Source organism: Nothoprocta perdicaria, unplaced genomic scaffold (genome assembly GCF_003342845.1).
Source record: "Nothoprocta perdicaria isolate Ctin4 unplaced genomic scaffold, notPer1 scaffold_104, whole genome shotgun sequence".
Classification (NCBI taxonomy): Eukaryota; Metazoa; Chordata; class Aves; order Tinamiformes; family Tinamidae; genus Nothoprocta; species Nothoprocta perdicaria.
The window spans coordinates 1,302,047-1,318,609 of NW_020454139.1; the positions used below are offsets into that span (position 1 = coordinate 1,302,047).

At 32.9% G+C, this 16,563-nt stretch overlaps 1 protein-coding gene across 1 annotated transcript in view; it reads left to right on the plus strand.

Annotated features, from left to right (window-relative positions):
• Positions 1–16,563, plus strand: part of CNTLN (centlein) — a 173,480-nt gene that overhangs the window by 134,487 nt on the left and 22,430 nt on the right. Inside the window, exons 19-23 of the mRNA XM_026044024.1 lie at positions 6,232–6,396; positions 8,705–8,802; positions 10,533–10,659; positions 12,274–12,411; positions 12,758–12,943. Coding sequence (XP_025899809.1) covers positions 6,232–6,396; positions 8,705–8,802; positions 10,533–10,659; positions 12,274–12,411; positions 12,758–12,943 — 714 coding nt within the window. The remainder of the gene's footprint in view (positions 1–6,231; positions 6,397–8,704; positions 8,803–10,532; positions 10,660–12,273; positions 12,412–12,757; positions 12,944–16,563) is intronic.

Sequence of the window (16,563 nt, forward strand, 5' to 3'; positions counted from 1 at the left end):
AGCAGTAGTCTGTTACCTGTATTACTACTAAATTTATTCTAATTTTGAATATTATATTTGAAAGTTTTTTATTGTACAGTATGCAGTTATATATTCAGGCTTTTCTTTGGTTTATACCAGTAGATGATTTCTTGGAGATCTGGACCCAGAGTATTTTGCTCTGATCCATTTGTACTTAAATGTTTCTGTAGTCTTTTACAAAAAAAAGAGAAATTAAGAAAAGTTATAAACTGATCTATCTGCACCTGATTTTACTGTTTTTTTTTTCTCTGTCTCTCTCTCCCCCTCTCTCTCTCTTTTTTTTTTTTTAATGAAGGGCCATGCTCACATCCAAAGGTGGCCTTTTTCAAGCTGTATATTCATTTTATATTTATGTGGAAATAATTTTGTTGAAAAAAAATGGCATTAGAAATTGCCAATAAAATATTTGTTTATGAAGTGGTATAAAATAAATAGCCCTTTTTAAAGGGCTCTGTGTATTTGATGAATATTGAAGCATGATTAAGACATTCAAAGACTTTCAAAAGAATCTTTGTTTGTTAGTTATTACAGCTGTATTCCCAGTAAACTAGGGATTTATTTTTTTAATGTAAAAGTATGTATGTTCTGTATGTAGTGATATACAGTTTTTACGCTTTTATAAAGTGGATGAATAGCTTTTGGGTTACAGTGGCATTATCAATAGGACGAATGTGTTTCTTTTCCTTAGTAAAATACCTGAGATGAGAGGTATATCTCTTATCTGCATGCTGATATCTGTATATCTCTGCTGGGAACTAATTTAAACACTTCATGAGAGATTGACATTTTCAGTGCCTTAAACATTCTTAAAAGCTGCTTTGTTCATTGCAAACCATATTTAGTATGACCTCGTAATAATGTAGCACGCCTCAAGTGTCATGCCTGTCTTTACTTTGCACGCTGGAGCTATGTTCATCTATACTAGACAACAGCACTTCAAGGAAAGATTTTTTTTTTCTTGGTAGGCAATTAGCAGTAATTAGGAAGATTCACCTCAATAAGATGTCAACATCAGATCGTTTAAAAAAGTTGAATGTCAGTGGCTTTAAAAGAGKTTTTTTTTCCTGACACATAGGTATGGCATGTGAAATATGAAATGTTAATTTAACTTTTCTGCTTATTATTCATGCACAATATTATTTTGTCATTCACATACTGCACTGACAGAGTGCAAAGGGTGTTAAAATAGTGCTGCTAGAATAAAAAGAGGATTAATCTACCATTGGCCAATTAGCCAAAGGGTACTTAATGGTCTCTAAAGGCTACTGAAGTCTAACAACTAGCTAAAGCACTAGCAAAAAGTCCTTTATATTACCTTCATTTACTTGACATTTTGTGAAACAGAGTYGACTGCTGCTAACTGCATTTGGCTGAAAATAATTTATAATTGAGTGATATGGTAGATTTTACTATAATTTCAGAAAAATTAGTGACAACTTTTACATTTTAGAACTTTCTTGATTTTTKGGGCATGTTTGATTCACTTCAGAGGTAGGTTATTAATTCACCAAAGACTATTATTAAACATTTTTCTTYGTGTTTGAAATATTAAGTTATTAGACACTTACAGCCAGAAGAAAACCTTTACTTCAACTTCAAATTCCATACAGGTTTATTTATGTTTTCTCTTTAATAGCTGATCCTGTGTTAAGGATGCAGCATAGTTTGCTTTATATTCTGATACTTATATCCACTTTTTCATGTTTTCAGGTAGCTATATACCATCTTTATTAATTTTAGCTTTTTTTCTGGAACTCATAAAGCAGCAGTAAGTTTGATTCTGTTGACAGTAGAGCACAATGTGATCAAGAGTAAAAAAATTGTTATAATAATATATATAATATATATGTAAATATATATAGATATATACATTGTTATAATTGTATTATATAATTATATAATAAATATTATAATTGTTATTTTTATATATATATATAAACTATATATATTATAGTAATGTTTTAATAGGATTTGTTCTACTGTGTGAGGTCCTAGACATCTAATTTTGTACCTATATTTTTAAAAGTTCTTTTGTCATATACGTATGCAGTAAGTACAATCTATCTTAGATATTTTCTTTGCAATCAAGCCATTACTAAAGAATAGCATTCTTAGCATTCTTTTTTAAAAATTTCAGTCAAGCACAGTTAATTTTTAAAATGGAACTTGTAAGAGTATAATAAAATGTATTTCTTTAACTGCTGTTGAAAGAGTGCATAGGAAAAGAATCCAATAGTCTGTTGAATTCTAGTCTATTAAGACATCTCTTTACATATTATAACATCTTGAGCTGCTTAGATTATAGCATGAGAATAGCCATAGCAAATATGAATTTTAAACATCTGAGAATACTTATATTGGCTATATATAAATTGGATTATTCCAATAAATTCACTTTAAAAAGTCTCAGAATTACAGAATGGYTGAGGTTGGCAGGGACCTCTAAAGATCATCTAGTCCAACCCCCTGCTCCAGCAGGGACACCCAGAGCACGGGGCACAGGGYGGCATCCAGGCGGGTTGGGAAGATCTCCAGAGAAGGAGACTCCACAGCCTCCCTGGGCAGCCTGTGCCAGGGCTCTGGCACCCTCACAGCAAAGAAGTTCTTCCTCTTCCTCTTCCAGTCCCTTAATCACCTTTGTCGCTCTCCACTGGACCCTCTCGAGAAGCTCCACGTCCCTCYTGTCCTGGGGARCCCAGAGCTGCCCCCAGTGCTCCAGGTTTGGCCTCCCCAGAGCTGAGCAGAGGGGCAGGATCCCCTCCCTGCCCCTGCTGCCAACATCCTCCTCATGCAGCCAGGAGCCCATTGGTCTTGATTATCTCATTACTTGGAAAGCATTTCAGAATTATCTGATTTATATTCCTTTTTTTTCATTCTTTATAGCAATATACTCTATATAATATGTTCTGCAAATATAAGCACTAGGTCGTGTACCCCACTGCTGTAAGAGGACAACAGGAGCTACTATCTACAGGAATCCCTTTTTCCATAGCAGTAGTAATGTGACTCTGCAGCAAACTGAAGTCGAAGCCTATCCCAAGGTTTCTGTGATGCAGAGGAGCGATGGACTCTTCCAGGAGATCCCTGCATTGTTACTTCACCAGACCTTCCTTATAGATGTGTTTTTGAGCAGAGAGGTTATGGTTTAAAGCCATCAAGCCAAATCATTCAGTTTTGCTTTGACTCCACAGAAAATTAGGTTTCATCACTTATCTCTGTGTACACTATTGCAAAATGTATTGTGTACACAAGGAGCAAGGAGATTAAGTTGGATGTCAAAATATTAACTCTATAAACATCTAAAAATCTGTTAAGCCAAAACACTCCGGAGGAGGTGCAGCAGACAAAGGCCGCTACCTCTTGGAGGAACAGCGGTATCCTGCCCCTACAAACATCCGGTCTCGCTGGTGTTTAAGATTCAACCCTTCATCCTGGTGACCTCTTCCCAGGAGTAAATCCTTTTCACTCTGTCACTCACAATTTACGGGTATGATAGGACACTCAAAAAAGAAGATRTTTTAAGAAGAAAAGAAGAAAAAGAATGAAAATCTTGAATTAAAACATACCAGGTAGGGAGGGAAACATGACAATGAGCTTACTTATTTTAGAGGTGATGCAACAAATACCTTTTGGGCAGAAGTAACTTACTCATCTGGGTAGGCAGGGAAGGAGAAATGGAAAAGGAAGGAAAAGGATTTGGTGGGAAAGGTGCCCATCATATTACTATGGAATTTTCAGGTACCCTTGCATTGCATTAGATACACAAGTATAATATTAAGAGGTTGGAATGGTTTGCAGTTGCTCCAAGCAAGGTTCCTGATGGATGACTTTATTTGCAATTGTATGTCTGTCCTTGTCTGCTGTTGCAAGTTGAAGGCCTTTTGTCTTGCTTTTACTTTACCCGCCTTGTTTTGATGTTCGTAATGCATTTAATATTTCTTAACATTCATATTTGAAATTATTTTTTCTGTCTCCTCTTTTTAAGTTCTGCAGTTGATGTAGCACTGTCATCCTTAGCACGTGCTCTACAAAGATGCTTCCTTTTTCTTTCTTTTTTTGCTCTCTTTTTTGTGAATTTGTCCACTGCAGTCATGGCATTTCTAGAATTTACAATTCTTGCCTGCAGTAGTCTTAAATGGCCTAAGGAACTTAAGTCACAAACTATCTTGGGTATATATATGGGCTTCTCTAATTTTAGTCAGAGATTTTGATCTAGCTATGATTTTTTTTTTTTTTATGAATAATTTATTATAGAAACACTGAATCATGAAATTCTGTATATAGAAATATTGGTTATGCTAGACAAATGAACCTTATGCTTATTTTTTTTCTCTACCACATTTTCTTCAACTACATCTGTTTCTGTTTTTTTAAAGTAGCCTTCCCTTTGTATTTACCCACATTGTATCAATTGAGGGAATAATATAACAGATTAGGGAATAACCGGTCAGAAAATACATTAACACTATTTGTCTGTTGCTTAATAATTACAGAAGACTAAGAAGGGAATGAAAGATCAACCCTTTTGCTAAGAATAGTACTGAGCTCAGATATGTATGTATAATTCCCACTGGCTTTGATAAGTGCATGAAGTATATAAATTGTTTTAGAGTTCTAATTAACATAGAATGCGTTTTCTTGTATCCATAATATATTTTAAGTTAACATAAAACATGAAGGCATGCAAGCATTCTCATGTTATTGGTAATGGAAGTAAACATGCCCATAATTGTATTTCTTTTATTTGGATGAGTATGTGGTACTCAAATGGTCTGTATGGAAATGTGTGTGTCTGTATACAAATATCTGTATATAATATTTGCTCTTATATTACAAACCATAGAAAGTCTGCAATTGAATTTACATTAAAACATTATGAAAGAACAGCATCTTTTAACCTGCTGTCACCCATATTGTTTTATGGATTAAGTTAGACATACACTTAGTTGCTTGAAGGTATGGTATCTTCTCCATTTTCTAAGCAGAATTTTTCACAAAGGAGTTTTCTTCTCTATGATAACTTTCAACATAATTTTATATGATTATTTCTTATATTAAAGTATGATATTATAAACTGTTTTTTTGCAGAATAAAGCAGTACTGTAGTTACCTCATAAAGAGCAGATAGGTGTTAGGCCATTAAAGCTTGGTGGCTTTCTTCTGACAGTATGTTGGTGATAGATAAGCACTAAATTGAAGAGCATTTCAGTTCCCCTATTCACAGAAGAAAATCCAATATTATTTAAATTAAAATTAATATTTTAATGTTAAAAAATCTCTTTAAGGAGTATGGTGATATATATTGTTACACAGATTAAGTAATTCTCATTAGTTGTCAATCAAGTGTAACAAGACTGAGAGTTAGTTTGCATGTTATTTATTTGAACTAAATCCCTAACAAGCTTCGTCTGCTAATTGGACTTAACATTTATGTTGCTAAATGAGAAACATTTTGGCTGCAGTATAGGGTGGTAAGACCTACCCAGTGGAATAAACAACTAACATCTGTTATCCTGTCCTGCTCCAGCTTGGCTTTTACCAGTTAAGTACCTCAGCCCTAGAGTCAAGGTTATGGAATATGTGGTTCTCTGGCTATGGTGTGTATATGTGAAAGGAAAGAAATAACATGAGTAAAGACCAGCCAACCAGAAGATATTTAGTGCAGCTGGTCCACTTTGCTTTAACCTCTACAAGCCCTACAAATATCAAAACAAAAGCCAAGAGAAGGATGTATGTTTTATAGCAGTTGTCAACACAGCAATTCCAGTGAGCTTACAGTGGTCACCATTAAAACAGATTTGACATTTAACCACCTTTAATACACCTTCAAGCCAGAGACACCTTGGTATTTCTTCATGCTCAGTATAGAAAGTAATTGTAGAATCCCAGGAGCTTCTGGCTAAACATGTTTGAAGAGTAACCACTCTTAAGAGTTTTATACAGTAATTTTTGCCTCTCACAATAAAAATATAAGTACACAGAAAAAAAATTGAATCAGTTTGCCTTTCAAAAAAGAAGCTTTTTTAATGCTAGTTTACTTCCATTTTCTTCAAGATTTGTTTGCTTGAATTCAGCCATCAACTATGCAATATAAATGGATGGTATGTAATGTTTCATTTTTCTTGAATTCTCACCACAAAAGGACTTCATGTGATGAAGCAAAAATATTTTGAGATGCAATTGTGATTGTTATTTCTGTTTATAAAACAGACGTTGACCTCTGACTTGACCAAGTGGCAACATGAGAAGGAAGATTTACAGGAAAAGCTGAAGTTGAGGRAACATCTGTCTCAAACTGCTAGCAAGAGTGAAGCAACATCAAATCTCTCAAAGAACATTGACTTAGAGATGAAACAGCTGCAATGCAAACTGAAGGTGACAGAACAGATTATCCAATGCTGAGAATAATTCACGGGAGCACCATATCATAAACTGGGATAAGCAGACACATATAAACAGATAACATATCACTTACATCACAGATAACCTGTGATCAGTAACATAGATGTTAAATAATCATTATTAAATAGAAATGTAATAGCTACCACATGTTTTAACAGTTGTAATTGAAGCACCTCTTGCAGATCCAATAGGCTAGACTAGGGGGCTTGCTGAGTTTTCACAGTGACTAAATGCATCATATTGAAAGTGCTATCAAATTACTTTAAATGAAAGTTTGGTTACTTCTGGCTTCTGCTAAGAAGATAAACAATAATTATTAGTAAGAAATAAATTAGGCTGATTGTGTGGCTCTTGTTATCCATATATTGGTTATCCCTTATAGATGTTTGTCATCCTTCTCTGAAAATCTAGTAGTAATTGCCCTGTGAATGTAAGTAAAATAGAAACAGTTATGATGTCTCCTGTAAGCTACACAGAAAGAAATGCTCATGCTACAAACTCTCCATCTGCTACATATAAACTGCAAAATACATTGCTGAAATTCAGATTTTTCTGCTTTTGTAGCAGAAACTATGATAGCACTGAGGAGAAGTATTTAACATAAGCCTGCAGGTATCTGATATCAAAAATTCTAACAGCGCCTTTAGTTGTAAAGAGTTACATTTTAAATGTAAAAAAACCGAACTGCTTGTGCAAAACTCATTTTAAAAATGCAAAATGAAATCTGTAATTCCCAAATCTAGATTAATAGACTCAGTCTATTGGTAGATGAATGGAGTGTGTTTTTACTATAATAACATCAAAAATTCTGCAAGTCATTCTTAGCAGAAGAAACAGACAAAAGTTGTCAAGTGTTGTCTGGGGTTATCTCGCATGCTTACAGAGATATGTAAAATTATCTGCAAATGTCAATGTGCAGCCCACAAAACATCTCCTTATAACTCCAAACCTCAAAGTCCTTTTGTAAGTATTTGTGTTCACATCTGAGATGTTAACCATATAACTGGGTGCTTGCTTCATGCTAGTGAAGTTCAAACTCAACAAGCAGGTCTCAGGAAACTGAGAAATGTTGTATTACCGTACATAATTTGAACAATTTTCTGCTAATACTTAACATTATAATAACAGTAAATAGACTAGATAAGTTATTAAGAACAGTATTTTACATCTAACTATGCACACAAAAATGTATATTCCCCTGGAGGTGCCGCGTGTACAATACTGCCATTAATGTTAATGGGTGCTACAGTCTGCACTGAGTAGAAAAATTCTCAAGTATCATTGTTAGGATTTCTGATATTTTCATTCACCATTTATGTAAAAAGAGTGAAATTCTGAAGCTTTTACGCCTTGACTGAACCTGCAAAAAAATTATGCATATGTTCTGTGTATACTCTTAATACATGAAAATAATGTATGCTGCACCTTCTGGAATTATCAAGCTCTTCATGCTTTTCTTTGAGGTCACCTTTTTTTTTCAGAAATGACTCTCAAAAGCTATGTTTAAGTTCGTAAGATGTCTAGTTAATTAAATTCATCTATATAAAAACTTTAAGTAGACTATTTCTGTGCTTATATGAAGGAATTAAGTATTTTTTTGCTTTTCTAAATATATGATGAGGAAAAGCCACTAACTAGAAATTACATAGACATTCACTGGAATTACAGATGGCTTACATTTGAAGTGTTTTTTTAGCAAATGGTTTAGAGTTAGATTTTTTAATTACAAGAATGGCAAATTTGTGATGATACAGGTGAATGCAATTGTCTTGTGTCTTCTGCCCGAGTTTTAAGGAACAAAAAAAAAAAAAAAATTCATTTGTAGGTTGTCTTACACTTTCAAATACACAAGATCAAACAGGTTAATGGAAACTTTTGCTTTATATATGTAGGCCCTCAGTGCTCTAAAACTTTCAGAGCATAGTTGAAAGAAAGCTCTGATTTTATTTCTTGTCTTTCCTGTTACTTTTCCAGTTGGCTATGCTATTGCAAGAGAAAATGTGGCCCTGTTATGGGCAGTAAGCCTGTAGGTTTCCTGGAGAACATATATTAATCATGTATCATTGTAGCTATGCGACAGTACTGCCTTTTCTGAGGAAAAGACTTTTGCTTAATGAAAAGTAAGAATACTGTTTTTGTACAGAAAAAAAGACTCCAAATAATGTTTAACTAAACATTCATAAAATAAATCAAAGTTTACACCTCCAATTTTTAAAAAKAAACTTTCTGTTCACTGAGATCATATTTAATGTTTATTTCTATTTTAATGTTTTCAACATAGAATTCGAATAATGAAATTACTAAGCAATCAACCACCATTAAGTCACTGAAAAATGAAGTCCARGAAAAAGAAGAACAGATGCAAGAGCTACAAGTAAAGTACGTTCACTGCTTTATCCGTTGTGTTTGGTGCCACCCTGTGGCAGCTCTATAACTGTTAACATTACTCTTCCTGCAAATTTTTTTAAGAGTATAGTTTATTCTTTTTTTCTTTATGTATAAAATCTTAAGGACTTTTAAAGCTTCTTGGAAGTAGGAGCAGTGTATGCTAAGGTTGTATTTTGTTTAAGCTGATGAGTGATTAGCTAGCTTCAATATCTGCATTCCAATAAGAATACCGTAAGCCAGAATCCAGACCCTAGAGTGGTCTTTTTTATTCTTGATGTGAGTCTAAATGAATTCCTCAGCACTGTTGAACACAGTGTTTCAAATACAGTAATTCTTTGCCTAGGGGCTAAGAGACATGTCAAGGCTTAGATGCTTAAAGAAGATTAAATATCCAGTCTTATTTTCATAAGAAGTGCAAAAGGACAATTGTATTTGTTTTTATTTGAATAGATTAAGGTTTATTTCATTTTGAAATTTTCATGTATTGATCTAAAGTATGCAGCTGAGGTTTTTGTTCTACCTACTTTAATTGATTGTTCTTCAATTATATTACTATATTAATGTAATCCCTTGGTATACGTGCGAACTTCTTGCTTGTCCCACTGTTTAACACATCTCACTGTTCTATTCTTTTCTATTTGTAGACAGAGTATAGTTAATTTTTTTCACTTGTTTATTTGAAAAAAAAATCTTAAAGTGGTTGAACAATTTTATAATTACTAATTCTGCTTAAAATAAAATGAGAGAAATGTTTTTTAATGTTTCAACATGAATTTAAAATGAAGTTACTGATTTTCATATATCTTTTATACTGTTATACTGTTGCTATACTGTTGTACTGTCTTTAATACTATTTTGTGCATAAATTATGAGATCTTATTACTAAAATAACATTCATAATATAAATATAAAATAGATTAAAGAATTATTAAAATGCTATGTCTTCTTTATGATTTTTTTAATATGAAATTGATATTTTGTCTTATTTTTGAACATACTGCTATCATTCATTTTACCTTTATTAAAAAAGAATCACCTGCCTGCAGATATTCGAAAAATGCATATWTTTTTTTTGTAATTTGTAGTATGTACTTTAACTGAAGAATCATTATATAAGATATAATTTTCTCATGAAATACAGATCATGTCATAGTGGATGAATTTCCTTTTTTAATAGATTTGTGTGAAAAATGCTGATGCTATTTCTGGATTTTGCACTTCTGAAGACAAATTATCTTACCTGACATTATGATATTGCAGTTCAACAAAATAGCAAGATTTTCCCAGTGTTTCTGTGTATTACTCAGATAAATGAAAAAATACACCTGCCTTTAAACATTTTTGTGCAAAATAGTGCTTGAAATATATCTGTTTCAATCTTCAAAGAGATTTAATTCATTGAACCTTTCTTTCAGCAGATTTTTAAGCTATCGGTGTTGAAAAATATTATGCTTAAAATGGTATAATTTAATTAGAACATAAACTAAATCAAAAAAGGCAAATCAGAGGTAAACRGAATACTTAGAAATTGGTCTATCAAGTAAGCAACTTGATGCTGTCTTTGAAATCCTAAGAATTTCCTCAGCTTTTAATTTTTTAAAAAAATCTAAAAGAACAAGAATATTCTGCCCACTACATTCATACTTTTTAGTTGCCTAGAGTAATATGTTTACAATATTTTATAACAGTGACTGCAATGTTACTTTTGTTCTTACTTCTAGGATTTCTCGAATGGAGAGGGACCTTAATATGAAAAGACATTTGATAGAAGACTTGAGATCTCGGTTAAAGTCAAATCAAGAAAACGAGAAAACCTATAATGAAACATTACAAAGTCTTGAAAGAAAGGTGTTTTTTTACTTGCTATTTATAGTTTTATTGAAAGTAAAAGCTGGTGGATTTGCAGAAGTTAGTTAGCATGATATGCATATTAAGTCAATATAATGCTATAAGCAAAGAACATATAGTTAAATTAAGTATATAATTCCAGTGTAATTTGTATGAGATCAGGGTATATTGATAGCTTGAGTTTTATTCAGTGTAATTTAATGTATACTAATATGGAAGTATTCAGAAAAATGAATTGCAAGGATTTGCTGTAAGTAGTAAGTTATAGTTTTATGTACTCTACTTTTATAAAAATACAGTGGACCTGAAACAAGGATGATTTTATGTGACATATGGAAATGAAATCTATGCATGTCTCCTAGCTATACTGGTTAAATGCTTTAATATGTTAATCTGTTTTCTACTGCAATGTTATAAATGATTTATAGCTCTACTTTGGTTTTAACATTTAGTGTAATTCTATCTGTGTAGGTAGAGCTTAATATCTGTAGCAAGTTATTTTCCCCTCTGGAATTCTAGGAAAATTTCACTGAAACTAGAACTTGCATGTCAAGGAATCTTTGTATATTATCCCAGTAACGCATCRCACTTTGGCCATCAATTCCTGAAAAAGATGATGACATCTGATGTGCTTACACAGGGTAATATGTAGTGTATGACCCCAAAATATAAATAGTTTGTCATTTAGCTTTTATTTTCCTAAAATATGGGTGCTTGCTTCCCAGCGCAGACACTACCTCTGTTTGCTGTCATTAAGCACTTTAAGCACTAGAGAGATACTTGCTGTCTTACCTTCTGCGTCAAAGATAAGGTATTAAAAAGAAATCCTCAACTAGAAAGTGAAAACACAAGAAGATGAGGGAGATAAAGAAAGAGAGAAATAACTGATTTTGGTTTTAGGGAAACAATTTAGAGTGGAATGATGTACTTTAATCCTGTGCTTTGAGTGTTTTGAGCTTTACATTTATTATCTTTCATAGAAAAAAATTACATTCATTTCTTCGATTATTAATTAGGAAAATCAGCTTGATATCGTTGACATTATCTTCACAGAAGATCAGAGAAATTCCCTAATACTAAATTCCCAAACTATCTGGATGGCTGTATGATTATTACTGTCAGAATAGCTGAATGAATATTTTTGAGCCTTCTTTTATTTCAGTTTATCCTAAATCAGTGCTTGCATTATCTGGCAAAATTATGTTATTTAAGAGGCTCTGAGAGTATTAGCTTGTAGACAGTTCTTTTTATTTCTCAGCTAAATCTTACTTAATGTCTTCTACATCTGATAAAAAAAAAAAGAAGTTTCAACTGTAGTTCATTCTCTTATATTCATTTTGGCTGTTAAATGTAACTAAACCTGCAGCCCTGCAAATTAAGAGTTTTTCTTTTCATTTAATTCATGTCCAGATTTCATGAAGCAAAGCTGTGTCCATACTGTACTGGATTAGTAACGGATTTATTAAGGACTAAAATGTCAGAAAAATATACTTCAGTTGAATTATTTGTATAATACAGACAGGCATACAGCTCAGTATCAAGATGGATTTGATTTGAGTCTGACTTTTAAATTTTGTATCTTAATAATCAAATTGCTTTTTTTGTTTATTTTAGGTAAAAGCAGTAACTGAAGACTGTTCAAAAAAGAAAACTTCGATTGACTCACTGAAACAAAGGCTTAATGTAGCTACCAAAGAAAAGTCTCAATATGAGCAGTTGTATCACAAGGCTAAGAACGAGTTAGAGAAAAAGGTATATTCGAGTTGCAATGGCTGTGTGTTCGAAACTTTTAATATCTTATTTTTTAAAGAAAAATAGCAAAATCATGAACTTAGGCTTTTTAAATACATAAAGGAGAAAAAGAATAGAATAATAGTRTGTCTATCTGATTTCATTAATTCACATGGCTGAAAATTCAGAGACACAGAGGCATATAGATGTAATGACTGAGAATGAAACTACTCTATGAAATTGCATTTGATGTGTTCTAAAAGTTGAATGTTGTGTGATGTGGTTTTTTTTTTAAACTACCAAAGATAGATCCCTATCAGCTGTTATCATATCACTCTGACTATTGTTTCTATCTGAATTATTTCAGCATCTTAAACTTACCAATCTAGAGAGCAAAATGATTGAGACTGAATGTGCCATGACTGCACTCGAGACTACTGCGTCCCAACAGCTCCACGGCTTGGCAAAGCAAAGTGGACAGGCTTTGGAGACTGTGCAGAAGAGGTTGCTGCTTGCAAATGACAGGCTAGAAGAATTCACCGTTTTTGTGAAGGTTTGAATTTTGGTATTCTTTTGAGAGTTAAAGAGTCAGATAAGACTAATATTTTGATGTGATCCCTGTCCTAGAGCAATCTTGAAGGTCCTTTTGCAGGCTTGTTGTCACTTCTGAGCTGCTCCAAGGGCTCCAGATCCTTCTCTTCCACCRTTCATCCTGGTCACCATTTTGTATACAACTGCCACTTGTTCCCAGGATGAAATGCTTATTTGGTATCTAAGTCATATTACTAGCTCAGCTGTATTACTCTGGAGTAAAATACTTTTCCTATCTGAGAAAATAATTTATTATCTGTTGTTTGGTGAAAATTACCTTATCTTACACATTTATACGCACTTTTATTTTTCAATTTAATTTAATTTTATTTTATAAGTATTAAGTGACAAATCAGCTGCATATCAAAATTTAAAGCAATTTAAAAAGCAGTATGCAGTACTGCAATATTCTTTCCCTACTTTTGTTAAGTATTCAGCAGTCTAGTGTAGCACATCATATAGCAGTATGAGTATTAGTAACTTAGAAGAAATATATTTGCCTTTTGCCCTGCTATGATTGTCATCAGATAACAAGTCATTCTACAGAGGATTTTTTGGTAACTTGTGTTTGGTGTACAGTCATCTCATATTCAGGCCAATCATTTGGTCAATGATGAATGAACTTTAAAATCTTTAAAGAACTTCAATTAATGTATTAGCTAGAGATATATGATTTGAAAATGGTGATTGCATTTCATGAAAATAATCTTTGCCTATTAAAAATAAATATTTTTTATTTTTTAAGCTTTTCTTTTTAGAATAAAAAAAATCTTCTATTGCCCTTGTTTCACAACCCTTSCATATGTGATATAAGACTGATCACATTTCCAGATGTGCCCTGCAATTCAGGATTATTCTGCCTACTCTTTAACAAATCATTCTTTTTCATGCGAGAGGAATGTGCTTTCTTCTGACAGAGAAGGCTTGCTCTCAGAGGATGGAAGGAGAGTTCTTGTTGGAATGCTGCAGTTATTTTCGCTAAATTAGGAAAAGTGTGAAATAATCTTATATGTAATCTACTTCTTTCATAGAAGAACCCATGTTAGTGATGAGAGGGAGGCACATATTTCTGTTTTCATTGGATTCATAGGGATTTGGACCAGAAGAAAATGTAGCTGATGCATAGATACAAAACTAATAAGGACTAAATTAGATTTAACAGTTTTACTCTGTTCAATTCTTTCTGGAATCTTTCAGTTGATCGAACTTGTTCATTTCTGTGTGCCCAAAGTTTAATTGATATTTAAATTTATAGAGGTTGTAGAAAAGGAGGTAGCAAAGCGTGTCACACTTTATGTACTGCCAGAATAAAAACTTTCTCCARAATTGGAACATGTGGAGAATAGGCAGAACACCTATTAGGAGCTATTGCAATACTTCATTTGTTGCTGAATAAAATGGCTGTCTCTCTATTTATAACTGTCAATATTAATTAACATTTACATGGTTTGATTGTACACTAAAAGAATTCAAATAAGGCGTCTCTCTACTAAATAAATAATAGTAAATTAAAAAGAATATTTAGCAGCTAAGTATTCTTTTTATWTAGAGTGTACACGCACATTTCAAGCGCTGTTTTTGCTGACATCTTTCCTCTGCAGAAAGATTTTGTCAATATAAAGATGCTGTCTGCAAGTCAAATATTGATGAACAGAGAATTCCTTAGCAGCCTTTTTTGTTGAGGTAGTTACTAAAAACATCTGAAATTAAATTTCATTCACAGCACACTGCTGTAAACAATAAAGTTAACATTCCTTAGCATTCAGTGGAATTTTGTAGTGTGTCAAGATAATCCTATGAAAATATGTCTCCCATACTTCATTCTGTAAGTATGAATGGGAAAATCAAGACGGCACAGTAGGAAATAACAGCGCTTCTCCTTCTTGCATCATCTCTTTCTTTGAAGTCTGGCCTGTCTCCTTTCTGTTTTCTCCTTCCAAATGGCTGTCAGTTTTCCCCTGGCTTTGTCTCTTGTCCCTCTAGTCTCAGTAACTTTTCCTGTCGAGTAAGTTTTTCTGTATAGTGGTTAATCAAGTCTAAAATTTCTATGGTGTAAATGTGTATTTGTTTTATCTGCTTGTCTTTATCTACTATTCTGATCACTTCTCTCAAATCTAACTTCAATTTTTTTCTTAGTGCAAATGTAATCTTCTTATTTATTGCTTTTTCTAGCCATTCCATGTGGCATTATGTAGCTCTTTTTGTGACATAGAGCTAATAGCTCTTTTTAGCATTGCAAACAAATAGGTGCAGCTAATAATAGGATGACACAAGTACTTCAGAAAAGATAGTTTTTTCCACTTGTAGTAAAGACTTTTGGAAAAAAATGGGACAACAATCATTTTAGCTTGTTTTGTATGTGTTTAAATATATTCTGAAGAATATGTTTAAATATATTCTGAAGAAGAACATAATTCTGATGTGCAAATATCAATGGCTAACATAGGATAGAAAATAATGGGAGTAGGTAACCTGAAGTATGTTGTAACATTCAAGAAAATAAAATCTGTCTGAGCACTAGATTTCTGAAATGAATGCTGTGTGGAAGAACTGAAGATAAAGATCACTGTAGGTGTATGACCCATTCAAGAAGAATAATCAAGAAGCAATTGTCTTTGCTAGAGCAGTCAAATTATTTAAGAGTTACAAGCATATATGCACACATTTATGTGTATTTATGTTTCTATATACACACTACATAAAATGTGTGTAAAATATGTATTATAAATATATATTATAAATTAATATATAAGTATGCTGTTGAAAGCCCTGAATCTGAGGGAATAAAAAGAAAGATATAGCAAGGGTCACTTTACAGAAATCTTTGGAGTGTGGTGCAAGCATGCAGCAGGAGAGGCTGTCAATAACCTAAGGGAACCTAAGCAATCAYGGCTAGGGATTCCGTAAGGGAAGAAGCAATTACTCTTAGAGTCTCTGTATTATAAAGAGAAGGCAGATAATTCAGCTAGGCCACAGTGTGTTGTTGTTTTGCAGAGATTACAAGGTGTATTAGCAAATCTGAATGGCATGTGAGTGTCTGGCAAGTCATCATCAGTGATCACAAAACATATCAGAACCAGTAACATGGTATCAGAATCGTAGCAAGGACTATGGGTGACTTAAGGTGTCTGTGTTGCARACTGAAAGACATAATTCCCTTCCAACTCTACAAGCCAAAAAAAAGCAGGAAATACTATTGTTAGCTGTTAGATTGGCAGTTAAAGTAAAGCTAAAGATTGCAGTGTTATAATGAAACCTCATTCTGATGATCAAGGAAGCTATGCACCTGGAATGGTCCACATGGGACCCATTTAATTTGTGGTCAAATGACCATGAAGATGTCAAATATTAAGATTTTATAAAAAGCACAAGTATAAGGTAAGATAATACCTTATTGGTTGGATTTATTTAAGCAGGTACATAAGGAAAATATTAAGAGTTGGATTTCTTTATGTAGCAGCTATATAGAAACATGGTTGAATGATACAAAATAATTATACTGTAAATATTTCCTATATATTTTTTCCTGCTTTATATAATTTTCCATTCAGGGAAGATTTTGGTGCTAGGTAAAGTGTGAAA